The sequence below is a fragment of the Pinus tabuliformis genome, chromosome 3_1, assembly GCF_031772625.1.
Source record: "Pinus tabuliformis cultivar Carrire ecotype Pingquan chromosome 3_1, CPIR1, whole genome shotgun sequence".
NCBI lineage: Eukaryota > Viridiplantae > Streptophyta > Pinopsida > Pinales > Pinaceae > Pinus > Pinus tabuliformis.
This window is the reverse complement of record NC_142301.1, coordinates 930,115,515-930,128,625: the sequence shown is the minus strand read 5'-3', so window position 1 is coordinate 930,128,625 and position 13,111 is coordinate 930,115,515. Positions and strand designations below refer to the sequence as shown.

General features: G+C 31.1%; 1 protein-coding gene across 1 annotated transcript; it reads right to left on the bottom strand.

Annotated features, from left to right (window-relative positions):
• Nucleotides 1-9,718: 9,718 nt before the first annotated feature.
• Nucleotides 9,719-12,395, bottom strand: LOC149190804 (endochitinase 4-like). Its single transcript, XM_089413443.1, has 3 exons — nt 11,946-12,395; nt 10,143-10,254; nt 9,719-10,069 (listed from the first exon to the last, which is right to left on the bottom strand). The coding sequence occupies exons 1-3, from the start codon at nt 12,376-12,378 to the stop codon at nt 9,766-9,768; spliced, it is 849 nt and encodes a 282-aa protein (XP_089269569.1). The 5' UTR covers nt 12,379-12,395; the 3' UTR covers nt 9,719-9,765.
• Nucleotides 12,396-13,111: the final 716 nt, after the last annotated feature.

Sequence of the window (13,111 nt, the reverse complement as noted above, 5' to 3'; positions counted from 1 at the left end):
GAAGGAAAGAGAATGAAGAGGTGGTCATTGTAAATGTGCAAGATTGGCATACTTTCAAATAGTGGTTCCCATTATAAGGTATAACATATACAATAAAATATACTTTGGGAATACAAATTATTTATGTTGTACTGAACTTTCAGGCTTGCTGGTGCATCATTTAAATGAATGAAATAACAATGGTGTTGATTGCATCCTCACTGGATACAAAATTTCATTACAAAAGTATATAATAGTTGGAAAACCTTTCACAACAATGCTTACATCTTATGTTAAATTGAGGAAAAACTCTGATGATGTTGATGTATAGCAAGAAACAGAGAATTCATTTTAAATCTGTGTAAGAACTTTGTCAGGCTGCATCTAGGAAAAAATGTTTTTCTTGTCAGGGATGATTTTGCACACATTGAAAGTTGTTACTACAGAAAGGTATTGTATAGCCTTGAGATAGTCTGAAACATTGCTACTTATTCTACATAATTGTATCAAAACTTTGCTTGCAAAGCAAGGGAACTACATAGGTGTGATGTACTTAAGGTGGACATAATATTGAAAAATATGTTAAAGCATACTTCAACAAAATACATGAGAGAAAATATTTCCACATCAACAGAAACTATGAGAGGTGAATGGTTTATGAAGTATTTACATGCAAAAGTTTTGTCAATACAAAATAGGGTTTGGGAGTGCAAGTTCTCAATGTGATGTGAAAGCATCCTCTGGCACTTTGGCATCACTTAAAGAGAATATGTGCTTTGTGGGTTCCTTTTCTTGTGTTTTTCTTTGTGATGCATTTTTGAATGCGATTTTGGTGCATCTTATGTAAATTTCATTGGTGTATGTAAAATGACAGTTTGACGCATGCTCCGTTGAGGGTTTTATAATGAGTATAACTTTTGGTTTGTGATCAAGGCATACAGTTTTGATTTAGAGTTAATAATGTTTTCTAGTTTTTGTATGGAAAATCCATATGTTGTTATTACTCCATTATCATCAGGAGAGAGGTCGCCTAATAAATTATGTTCAAATGAAATTGTACTAGATGGCCTCACAGCTCAAGCGTTGATATGGAAGACCTTGAGTTTATTTTTTATTTCTTTTCCTAAATGGAGATGTGTTTGTTTGTGTAAATTATAATTTGCATCTTCCTTTTTATGATTTAAGTAGATCCAACTGATTTGTGTCACTCTCGATGGGTTTTACTAAACTTGCATAATGGTAGAAGGTCGATTTCTTTGGCTTTCTAGCCTACTCTTTCCAAAATCTTAAATCATGGTGAATTTCCTAATATATTAACATCATCTGACATGTGGAAGAACACTAACAATGTTAATTATCTAGAGAGCACTGGTGTTAGCTATCAAGCCATAACCTTGTTTCCAAGAGTCATCACTATATGACCAATATATTTAAATACCCAAGTGTAAAAAAATAAGAGACATTACATTTTGATCTGTATTCTAACATTTTAAACACAAAGCCTTATGAAAGTTATGAAATTGATATTTGTAGTAGTTTACCTTAAATGAGGATGGAATGGCCACTCCAAAGCTTAATCCAAATTGGAAGAACATGGGTTCCCACAATGTGATAGATGTAACTCTGACCACATGAAGAAAGAATGAAGCTCTATGATGCATTAAAGTTGGCTTTCAGATACAAGTTTCTTGGTTAATGCAATAGATTTAACTTTGAGGACATTTGCAGAGTTTATTTTCCATCAAGCAAGAGAGTTCATAATTCTCTTTGTGATGCTTGCAAATTTACAAAATCACTTTGAAAGTTAATATTTTTTTCACAAATCAATTTCTTGTTTTCAGAAAATTGTAACTGCATCCAATTGTATTTTGATGCCTTGAAGTTTAATGGTGTTCATTGTTCCCCTTTTAAACTAATTTTAAAAAGTGTCAACAGATGATAAATTTTTTGACACTTTGATTGGTGGTTGGACATTGACTAATGCAATTGCATGTTATCTGCCTTCTAGCATTTCCAAAAAACTATGAATATGTCTCTCCTCTTTGTACCCTACAAGAGATGTATATCACTAATAATGACTCAAATATATCTCACTAGTTATGACTCTGATTTGTTGTTGGAAGTCCTAAAAGACCTTTTTTCTGATTTTTCCTAGTAAACAACAATGTAGCCATTTGTTTGTTCCATAAACATCAATGTAGTTGTCTGTTTGTTCCATCCACATGATGGGTAAAGCATAAAACATTTTGTCACTCCTTTGAGATTAAAATTATTTTTTGCCACTAGGTTTTGTAATGTTGGTGAAATGGAGATCAACTAATTGCTATCTTGCAAACGTGAGGTAATATCTAGTTTCTCTAATTAATTTTTTAAAATATATGTGTAAAAGTGTCCATTAAAAAGGTCTCTCAAACTAGTAATGGTTTTTGTTGTTGGCCATGTGTGTCCTTCTACTCGAAGCACTGTGATTTTCATTATCGGGGCCTGCATATCCTTCTGCCTTTATTTCAAATGTTATTGTATACATATTCAAAAGGTCAAAACATCCCAAAACACTATCGGCATTCTCTTTGCACCTTTTCATGCAAATGCTAGTATATGAATGTCACATAAAATTTACTTAAATGAAATATATTGATTTAATTAAGATACTTTTATATCGTGATAATTAGTTGTAGAGAAGAGGTAATATTTATGGCTATTTTTCCTTTTAATTTTACATTTCATGTTAGCCTTTATAATAGGTTGGTTTGTGTGTGTTTTTGTTGTCTTTCGGAAAAGGAAGATGGTTTTAAAATTTTTCCATAAGATAAATATGCTTCAAAACATTTCAACTAAAGTTGATTAATTTTATAAAAAATATATATAATTTAAATATTACGTTAATTTTATGTAAAAATTTGCATTTAAAGCACAATTTACATTTTGGCACTATGTCAAATGAATTCAAGTTAATAGGTGTAATTAATTTGAGCAAAAAAAACTGCCAAACAAATTAGATCCTATAGTATTTAAGCCTTGAAAGAGAGAAAAAACAAAAATAGGTAAATTTGCTTCATCCCTGTAGGCATCACCTACAATCCACAAGTAGGATGCTTTTGAGAATATTTTAGAGATAAAGAGTAGATTGTATATAACAATCAATTCCAAAATAGCTAAAATTGCACCTGTTATGGTATCAAGCATGAAATGGTTGGAAAGTAATATTGTTAAGGTCAAAGTTGCAATGGACCACATCATGATGTCACAAAAATAACCTTAATAGTCCATTATCATCAAGCCATAAACTTGGATCAACAACCATCACTTGAGAAACCCTAGAGTTGAAGCCCATTTGAACTATAATCTCTTGTCGAATTAACAAACATAGTGAGAAATATGAACAAATAAAGCAACCCTAGAAGCATAACCAATAGGGAATGATCAATGATCAATGTAGAGGACCAACTACATGCCTTTATTATATGTAAGACTAGGACTTTTAATGAGATTTGAGAAACCCTATTAAAATTATATAAAATGGAGGCCAATAAATAAATTGAGGTAAACCCATCTAAGAATGGAGAATCCAACAAGAGGGAAAGGGTCAAGCTAGAGGACAACAGTAGTAGCGATCCAAAATAATGTTTAGAAACTTAAAGATTTATCAAGATTAACCTTCGTAATGTCATACACTTTGTGTGAAGGTATCAAGACCATATTATATCTAATCCAATCAAATTTATATTTTGTAGAATTATGATTCCAAAGGAGATAAGGTGGTTCAAAGGAGATTGGTATGTAGCAAAGTATCTTGGTACAATTCCATATTTAATAACACAACTAAATAGTAGTTTTATTACAATGCATCTAAAGTAAAACATTGGTGAACACTAAGGAAATCCTTATTCCAAGTTTTACAAAATTGATATTATGAAATCTCTTGAAACCCATTTTGAAGAATGATCTCATCGCCTCAAACCTCAATGATGCTTTAGTGTGATTTAATGGCACTAGGTACACAAATATGTTTGTCCATATGATTTTACAGGAGTTTGGTTAGGGTATATGTCAATATTCTCTCAAATAATTGTTCTCAAAGTCTCACTAATTGATAAAGGTTTTGGCCTTGGCTTGAAAGTCATGATATATTGTGGGAATGTAATGTAGGGGTTTCGGGAGGACATGTTAGCGGAAAATTTACAACTCGGAAGATTCTCCATGTTGGATTATGGTGGCCAATAGTTTTTAAAGACTCTAAGTAATATGACAGAGTTTGTCATGTCTATCCACGAGTAGGGAAACCTTGAATATCTCATATATATTTTTTCAATATTGAAAACAAATATTTGTTTCATTGAACTTTCTTTTCAAAGGAAAAAATCATGTTTTCCTTTATTTCAAATTGAAATGACAAAATTGAATTTATCAAGAAGTTTGAAAAACATAATAAATAGAACTGTGAACTATTTCTATTACACCAATCAAAATAAATAAGTCTAAGAAAAGGATATTAAAGTTACATAACTTTAAACAACAACTAGCATATTTTGAAGTTTCCCTCCCCTTGGCATAAGAGCTCTTGCTAGAATTCTTTGTGCTTTCACTAGGAGATTAGTTGGCCTACTAGATTCAAACATTTCTTTCTTTTCTCATTAATCCTTATAAGGATCTATATAATTAATAAGAAAAATATATCAATTTACCTCTAGTCAAGGATGGATTTGAGAGCCCCCAAATTCTCTTTTCTTAGGTCCATATATAGGAGTAGAACCTCTAGTTGCATATATAATTCTAGACAGGGATTGAGTATAGAGAGCATGTTGAGATAATAATAAGTCTATTCCTGCAACACTCTTTCATTTTAAGAGTCAACGAGAAAGTGAGTAAAGTTTGCTTGGTTAAAGGAGAAGATTTCTGACCATTAGCTTTATCTCTTCTATTGTTGTTGGCCGTACAAATAATATCACAAGCTATGTTCCCACCTTTGCTTCTGATAATGATCAAGGAATTGGATCTGCTTAATCTGTATTTGATGAATTGACTCCAATGAGTTGTGTATCTACATATATTTGCTAAGCCCCCGTAATGATGCCTTCACTCACTTTGCGAGGTCAATGTTCATACCATTGGGTCAATAAGTGGGACTAAAGCTAGTTATTCAAATTTTCACTTTATCCCTTAAACAAGAAACTACTAGAGATATCATTACGCAGGTGTGTTTATTTGGCCTCAAATTGTTTACTTCCCCAAAGGAGATAGTTGGATCTGTTATATCTTGATTTTCTTAGTGGATTTATGAATTTTCCATGTGAAAGTGTATGAAATTTATTAAAAAAAGGTTTTGTTCGCACTCATATATTTAAGTTGTAGGCCTAAATTCCTTGTAATAATATGTTGCATATTTTATTCCAAATTTCTTATATTGGGTAGGCCTAATTATATGGCTTTTTGAAATGGCCTTGAACCAATTGTTGAAGGGAAATGAACATTTTAGAAATTTTTATTTCTTTGTCCAAGTAACTTAAAAACTATAAAAGAACAATACTTTAGAGTCCACATGCATGGCAATTCAGCTTATCACCAATTTTAGAGTCCACTAAACCCTTAGCCTAGATTGGAGCTTATAACCAAAGTAGGGTCTTAGAAATGAGAAATCTCATGTTACATGCATAAAGAATATTACTTTCTTTAATTCAATTTGACTAATGACTTAAGGATCATATATAACTTAATTATTGGAGTAGAATAAACTTTCCATAGAGTTGTATTTCTATGTCTAGGTAACTAATAAATTTCTAAAATAAATATTTTCAATTTTTTTTACTTCAAGATCTAGGTAGGTAAAAAACTATACAAGAATAATAATTTAGAACCCGCATACATGAAATTAATCATATCACGATTTCTAGTACATTTCCCTAGGCCATGTGAAATGCTCACCTTGTGTAATTACATCTCAATGAAATAAAACTCGAAAAAAAATTCTATAATTTTGTTACAAGGTGGAGTGATTGTGTTGTAGTCAAATGACTTATAATGAGGAGTTTACCTTCATCATGGGAAGAAATGAGTAGATCTATAGGTGAATATGATGAATCCTAGTGTGGTAGGTCTTCCATAGCATTGAATTCAAACAACAGAGCATGGGATTCATAGAATTAGTAGAGCAAGCCAACAACACGAGAACAACAATATGTGGGATTATACATAATTGAGAAGAGACTTTCATAAAGCAATGGATTGAAAGAAAATGAAGATATGTGGGATTACAAATAGTGACCACTACTAGGAGACCCTTGCCATAACAAAAATGAAGTTAATTGAGTTTCCACCACTATTATATGAATTTAAAAACACATGACAAAGCAATTAATATGAATGAAGAAGGATTTCAAATTGGAAAATAATTAATTTGAAAACCTTATTTTCTTAAATTATATTTTAAGATTGACAAATAAAGAAAATAACTTTACATACATAGGATTAAAATCATATCACTATAATTTAAACTAATTTAAAAAGCAATCCATACAACTATACAATTTTAAATAAGAAAATATTTTATGTTTTTGATAAATGTCAAGAAATGCAACTCAATTCATATGAAATTATATGTAAATAATTACTATTACACACACTATTATCCATACATATTGAGCTTACAAAACTTTTTCACTCTTTGAAAAAGGACTTGTTAAATGATTGATAAAGAACTTTACTAATGTAAAAAAATTCTTATAAACTAAGTTCAAACTTTTACTTAACACTAATTTATATTTAGGAATTTGATTTTCGAATGGTATGATGCTAATATTTTTAAAAATGCTAAGTATTGATTAAATTGTTGGAAATAATAGTGATAATATTTAATATATTATTACATCTAAATTTATAGATAAAATAAATATGTAGGATCTCACATGACATTAAACAATGTGAGTTAGAATTTGTCTTGTCACTAAGAGGTTTGAAAGTGAAAAACACATTCTTTTGAGATGTCCATACCTACATTAAATCAAAATTTTAAATTCTTTGTTATAATGTCAAATCTTGTGAATCTTTTAACTCATAAAAACTATGATAATTTAGAAATATTTTTTTTCTTAAAAAAAAAATCAATAATTTTTTTTTAATAAACCAAATAATTTCTCACAATTATTAAAATATCATTTTGACAAAACCAGATAACTTTTAAACACTAAATATTCTAATTAGTTAAAAATGTGCCGGATTCTTATTCCTCTAGTAAAACTGCTGCTTATTCCTCTACTAAAACTGCTAGTGCAAAAGTCAAGCCTAAACCTAGAAGGATACATTCTAACAAAGAACTTAGATGTTTTAGAATTTTACAAAACATAACCCAGGGAAGGGACTGCCAAAGCCTAAGTTATATGACTATATTCGTGTTAGACTGGTTGTCTTCTTTTAGGATCCTTCGACATGCTTTTGCTTTATTATGACTGGTGGAATTAGAGGCTTAAGAAACCTTGATATGTTGAACTCGGACATATGAAATTAAAATTTGCTATACTCAAGCCAATTCTAATTTTAGAGACTGAATTCCTGCCAATGGGTGGTTCACAATTCCAAGACATAGACACTATTCTTCTTTCTTTATACCAACACAATCATTCCGAAAACAATGATGATACTCACAGATTGATTGTAGCATGGATGCAGGGCATTCCCCTGTGCCTAATTCGCCTCTGCTGGCAGGAGAAGCTGCAACATGGCAGGAGAATTCCACCTGAATTGCTTCTTGTTAAAATAGTGCACCCCGGATTTTCCTTGATTTCTGAAAGGGCAATCCAATGTGCCTTGCTTGAAAATAATCCACTGAGATACACTTAGCAATATGGAAAACCCACGGTTTTAAAGATAGATTACCAATGCAAATAAAGAGTGAAGGCAGAAAGGGATGAAAATATTATTATGGAGTAAAAAGACTTATTTTATAGTGCGAAGATGATGGGTGAGTATATGCTAATTTTTTTTTTTAATATTTTCTAAATAAAAAAGTAATATTAACTTTAAAAAAATGTTATATATATTTAATTAGTTGTCCATATAATTTAATATATATATGTAAAATAATTAGAAGTAAAAAAAATATGAATAAGATATTTAAACATCGAACTTTTGAAAAATATTTTAATATGTGATATTAACTCCATATATATTTATATATAAAAAATATTTTAATATTATATAGAATAAAATATCCCATTTGAGTAAAATATTTTAATATGAATTAATATTTATATATATTTAAAATATATTAATAATAAAAAAACCAGTTTAATATGAGTTGATAAAATGGCTCAACACACATGTTATGTAATATATATAACATTCAAAAATACAGTTTAAACAATAAAAAAATTACATATTTTTTTTGCACTCTAACATAAGTTTTTATTTAAAGAAATTTGATCCTTCTCAACTCATATTAATATAAATGTGTGTTAATATAACTCAAATAACTTAATAACATTTTCCATATACATTTAAAAAATTCTTTGATAAATCTTTGTAAAATTAATGTGAAAATCAAGATAAATAAACCAATTTGGCATCATGATTTATAATTATGCTTCATTGAAATAGAGAACATGCATCTTTAGCCATTGAGTCTCTTAAGCCGATGAGTTTTCTTAAAACATAGAAGCTTTCAACTTTTAAATTATGAGATGATATTACTCTTCTTTTTTTTCCAAGTAGAATTTATGGTTTTCTTTTTGTTATTGACTTTATGACCATTTAGGAGTCCTAATTAGTCGCTTACATCTTGTTTTGAGGATAGCCTTAAATTTAAATATAAAGCTAGAATCTCTACATTGTTATTAGTGGAATGCTATACACTATATTAAATTTTTATTTTAAAAATTATCCTTCTTACTTGTTACAATTATTATTAATTAATAATGGTAATAAATAATTGTTGTTGTGAAATGATTAAACAGTTGATATAATGGGATTTTATTTTCTTTTAACAATTTTTAAATTTTATGGGACAAATTTGACCAGTCCAAGAAATAAGTAGAGACATTTTTGACACATTATAATAAGACTCAAAGAATAAGCTCCTACTCTAATGGAGTATAATGACATTTTATTTTTTTTAACCATTTTTAAATTTTATGAGACGAATTTGAGGAACCCAAAATAAATAGAGACATTTTTGACACATTATAATAAGAATCAAAGAATAAGCTCCTATTATAATGGAGTCTAAACTCTTACATAATTTTTATATAAAATTTTGTATAAACTTAATTCATAAGGGAGAAGAAAAACCAAAAAAAAAACAAAACCAAACTAAAACAAAAACATAAAACCTAAATTCAATTTTGTATGAGATCAGTTTATTGCGCGATGAAAAAATAACATAAAAGCCATAATAGCAGCAGGACTGCCCTCTTGGAGGGTTGGCTCTTGCATAAATTTTATATACAAAGTTGGCTCCTGCATAAATTTTATATAAAATTTTGTATGAAATCATTTGTTAATTCACGATGAAAAAGATAACTTAAAACCTAAATTTATATGAGACCTAAATTCGATATGAATTTTCAGAATTAACACACAATCCTAAATTAATTGACTGAGTTCATTTTGACAAGCAGTGTGGAAGAATCCATATGTGAGAAAAGCAATAGCTTACTGCATTGACGAGCCAATACATTAACTCCAGATACTGTGCCTGGCACTACACTGCCTTGACTTAGTCGCTGTGACATTTATTGTAGCTTCGTACAAGCTTTATTTCTACATTAGTCACTGAGAATGAAAATGCATGGATATTCAACAGTAGAGGTTGGTCCCGGGACTTACTCCCAGCCATGAGCAGAACTTCTCGTAATAATTCACCCGACTTTGCACCGCACTACGATAGGCAGGATTCCCGCACTCTCCCGGGTTGATACTTCTAATTGTTCCCGCGAATCCGCTACCCCCGCTGGAGGTCATCGCCCTGTGGCAATTGCTGTACACAGCCCAATACCATATAGATGTCTTGAAAGCAATGGCTGGGTTCTGTGCCACCAAGTCTGGATTGCTCAGCAGATTGATTCCCAAATACTTTCCCGCTTCTCCATAGTTGTAGTTCCTGACATACCAAACGAATAATTTTAGCTTCCAAATTTCACAAATATTCGGAGTGCAGTAGCACGAGGGCTTACCCAGTGAGTTGCAGCGGCCCACGCCCATAATAGCTCTTGCCGGGCTGACAGGGCCAAACTGTCGACGGCGTACAATAGCGTGGTTTGCTTAGTTCTTCCACATAGCAGAGACCTAAAATATATTCATGGGAGAACATTAATGCAAAAATTAATGCAAGATTAGTATGACTATAGATTTATTAGAAGACATTTCAGGGTAAATCACAATCAGAAAATCATTGCCAACGTGTTTCGAACCAACCAGTGTGGTTCATAGTCAGGAACGATGAACCACACTGGTTGGTTTGAAAAGCGTGGGCAATAATTTTCTGATTGTGATTTACCCGAAATTTCTTCTGATATATTGTTATGAATCACAGAAGCCTCAATTCGACTATAGATTTATTTTTTCTCTGGAGATCAAATTCTAAATGTGTAATTTCTTTTCTTCCTGGATTAAATTTTTGAAGGTGTAAATTATTTTTCCAGTATAAAACTTAAAAAAAGATTTAAACATGGAGAGATTTGATCTGCTAAGATGAATTTAAGTTGGTTATATATATATATTTATTGATTATTCCTGGCAAAGGCAAATTATAAAAGAATTTTTACTTATTTGAATATGCTATATTAGGCAATTTGAATATACTATATTACACAAGAATCTTATAAAACAATTAACTGTAAATTGACACTATGAGTTTAATTTTACCTACAATATTTACAAGATGTGTTTGTTATAATTTCTTGATTTTAATTTTATTTTAAATAATTTCATCTCTCCAATTTTATTTTTAACTTTTTAATTTCAATTTTACTTAGTCAAAATGTTTACATAACATTAGAACATTTTTTTCCATACTACTCTTCAAAGCACCTCTAAACACAATCATTGCATCCCAAGGCACTCCACCCCATGTGAAAAAGATCTTGTAATGTCCTATTATGTTATTGCATCTAAATATTTTGGTAAAAAATATATATATTAATTGTTATTAATAATTAAAACATTATTGGATAAAAATAAAAATAAAATAATAAAACTAATAATAAATAATATTAGTAATTATTAAAGTCAGTATGGGGTAGCTCAAGTGGTGATGGTTGTAGAAATGAAGTCTCACCGAAAACATGAAAATAGGAGAGTCCTACCAAGCTTACAAAAAAATTATATTAGTAATTATTAATATTTAAACATATTCATTTTAATTCTAGATCTATCAATGGTCCATAGGGATCAAATATTTGTGTTGCAAGCTTTTCTTCAAATTTTGCACTCAAAAAAGGAGTTTGCACCTTGAGAGATTTGATCTCTCAACTTCATCTATCCATCCTCAATAGACTTTCTTGAGCTGCAAGACTTTCCTCAAGTTTTTGCACTAAAAAAAAGTTTGTAACTTGAGAGATTTGATCTCTCAACTTCAAATCTATCAATCATCCATAGAGATCAACTCTCTTGAGCTGCAAGTTTTCCTCAAGTTTTAAGGGGGAAGTTTGCACCTTGAAAGATTTGATCTCTGGACACTTGAAATATTTGGAGTTAAAAGATGAATCTACACTGTATAGTAAACACAAAGATGCTTAAATAATTACTACATTTACTTCCAGTCTTGAGAGCCAGGTTGGCAGATAAACTTTTGCACTAAAAAAAATTGCACTATCTTTCAACTTCAAATTTATCAATCATCCATAAAGATCAACTCTCTATTGAACTGCAATTCTTTCTGTGTAAGAAAAATTTGATCTCTAAACACTTGATATATCAAAAATTAAAAAATAAATGATCACGAAAATGCTCAAACAATGACTACATTAGTTACTTACTTCCAGTCTCGCGAGCGACGTTGGCAAAGAATGCAGCCAGCTCCCTCTTTTGAACTTCAAGAGTTCCAGTGCGACCGAACGTGGAGAAGGCATTGGCTGCCGTGATAAACCCTTGATAAGTATAAAACGCCTTCCCTTTGCAAGCACTGGAGGTATCTGCCTTGATGCGGTTAAAAAATGTGCTGGAAATTATAGATGCAACGCCTGTTCCAGTAGGAGCAGGAGACACGGGAGGCTTATTGTAGCACGCACCGCTTTGGCAGCCCTCCCCGCAGTAAGCTTTCGTTGTTCCACAATATCCCCATTGACTGCAGCACTGTCCCTTAGCACACCCGCAGTGTTGGGCAGAGCCCACTTGCACTTGGGCTGAAAGTAACACTAGCACTACTAAAACTCCGATCCTCGTGGTCATCGATACATTGCAACTCGCCATGGCTATAGATTCAAGATTTCAACCGGTTGGATGAGTGAAGATGCAGGAACACATTCCCTATAAATACATACCATTGCTACTTGGGTTTTCATTGAAAATTCTACAGTGTGAGTTGCTTATGGCGCAAATAGAGTCCTGGAATGAATGATACGTTACGCCAAATCCTGAAATGGTCCTTTGCTACATGTGTAATATGTTTACAATTTTACTAATGTTTCATTTCATACCGTAAACTGCATAAGCTCAATAATTATTTAAAACGACTGAATCCCAACAAGCCATGCCTTGTACTCGGAAAGCCCCTGGCTGATTTTTTATTTGGTTTAACAGTCCCTTTTAAATTAAGCACGTCTCAAGGGACAGTTGACATTGTCCACCAAAGAGAAATAATTAATAGAGTTGCTCCTGCAATACCTCCTGCATGACCAGCCAAGAATTTAATTAATCAAGTCAGGACAAATAGTCCAGGGCATATTTCTTTGAATATATGTGAAGTGAGACCAGTCAAAACCTTAAGGATAACTACCAGCACGAGAATCAATAATCATCATGATAATTCTTTGTATGTGCTTACACTTCTATACAAATCTAAAATCTTAGTGGCTAAGCTAAGGATGCTCGCTTCACTATTTAATATGTAATTATATCTTCAATTATATGAAATTTAAGAACATAATTATTCACAGTAGGATACAAAGTCAAAGGTCATTAACAATAACGACATTAGACTAGA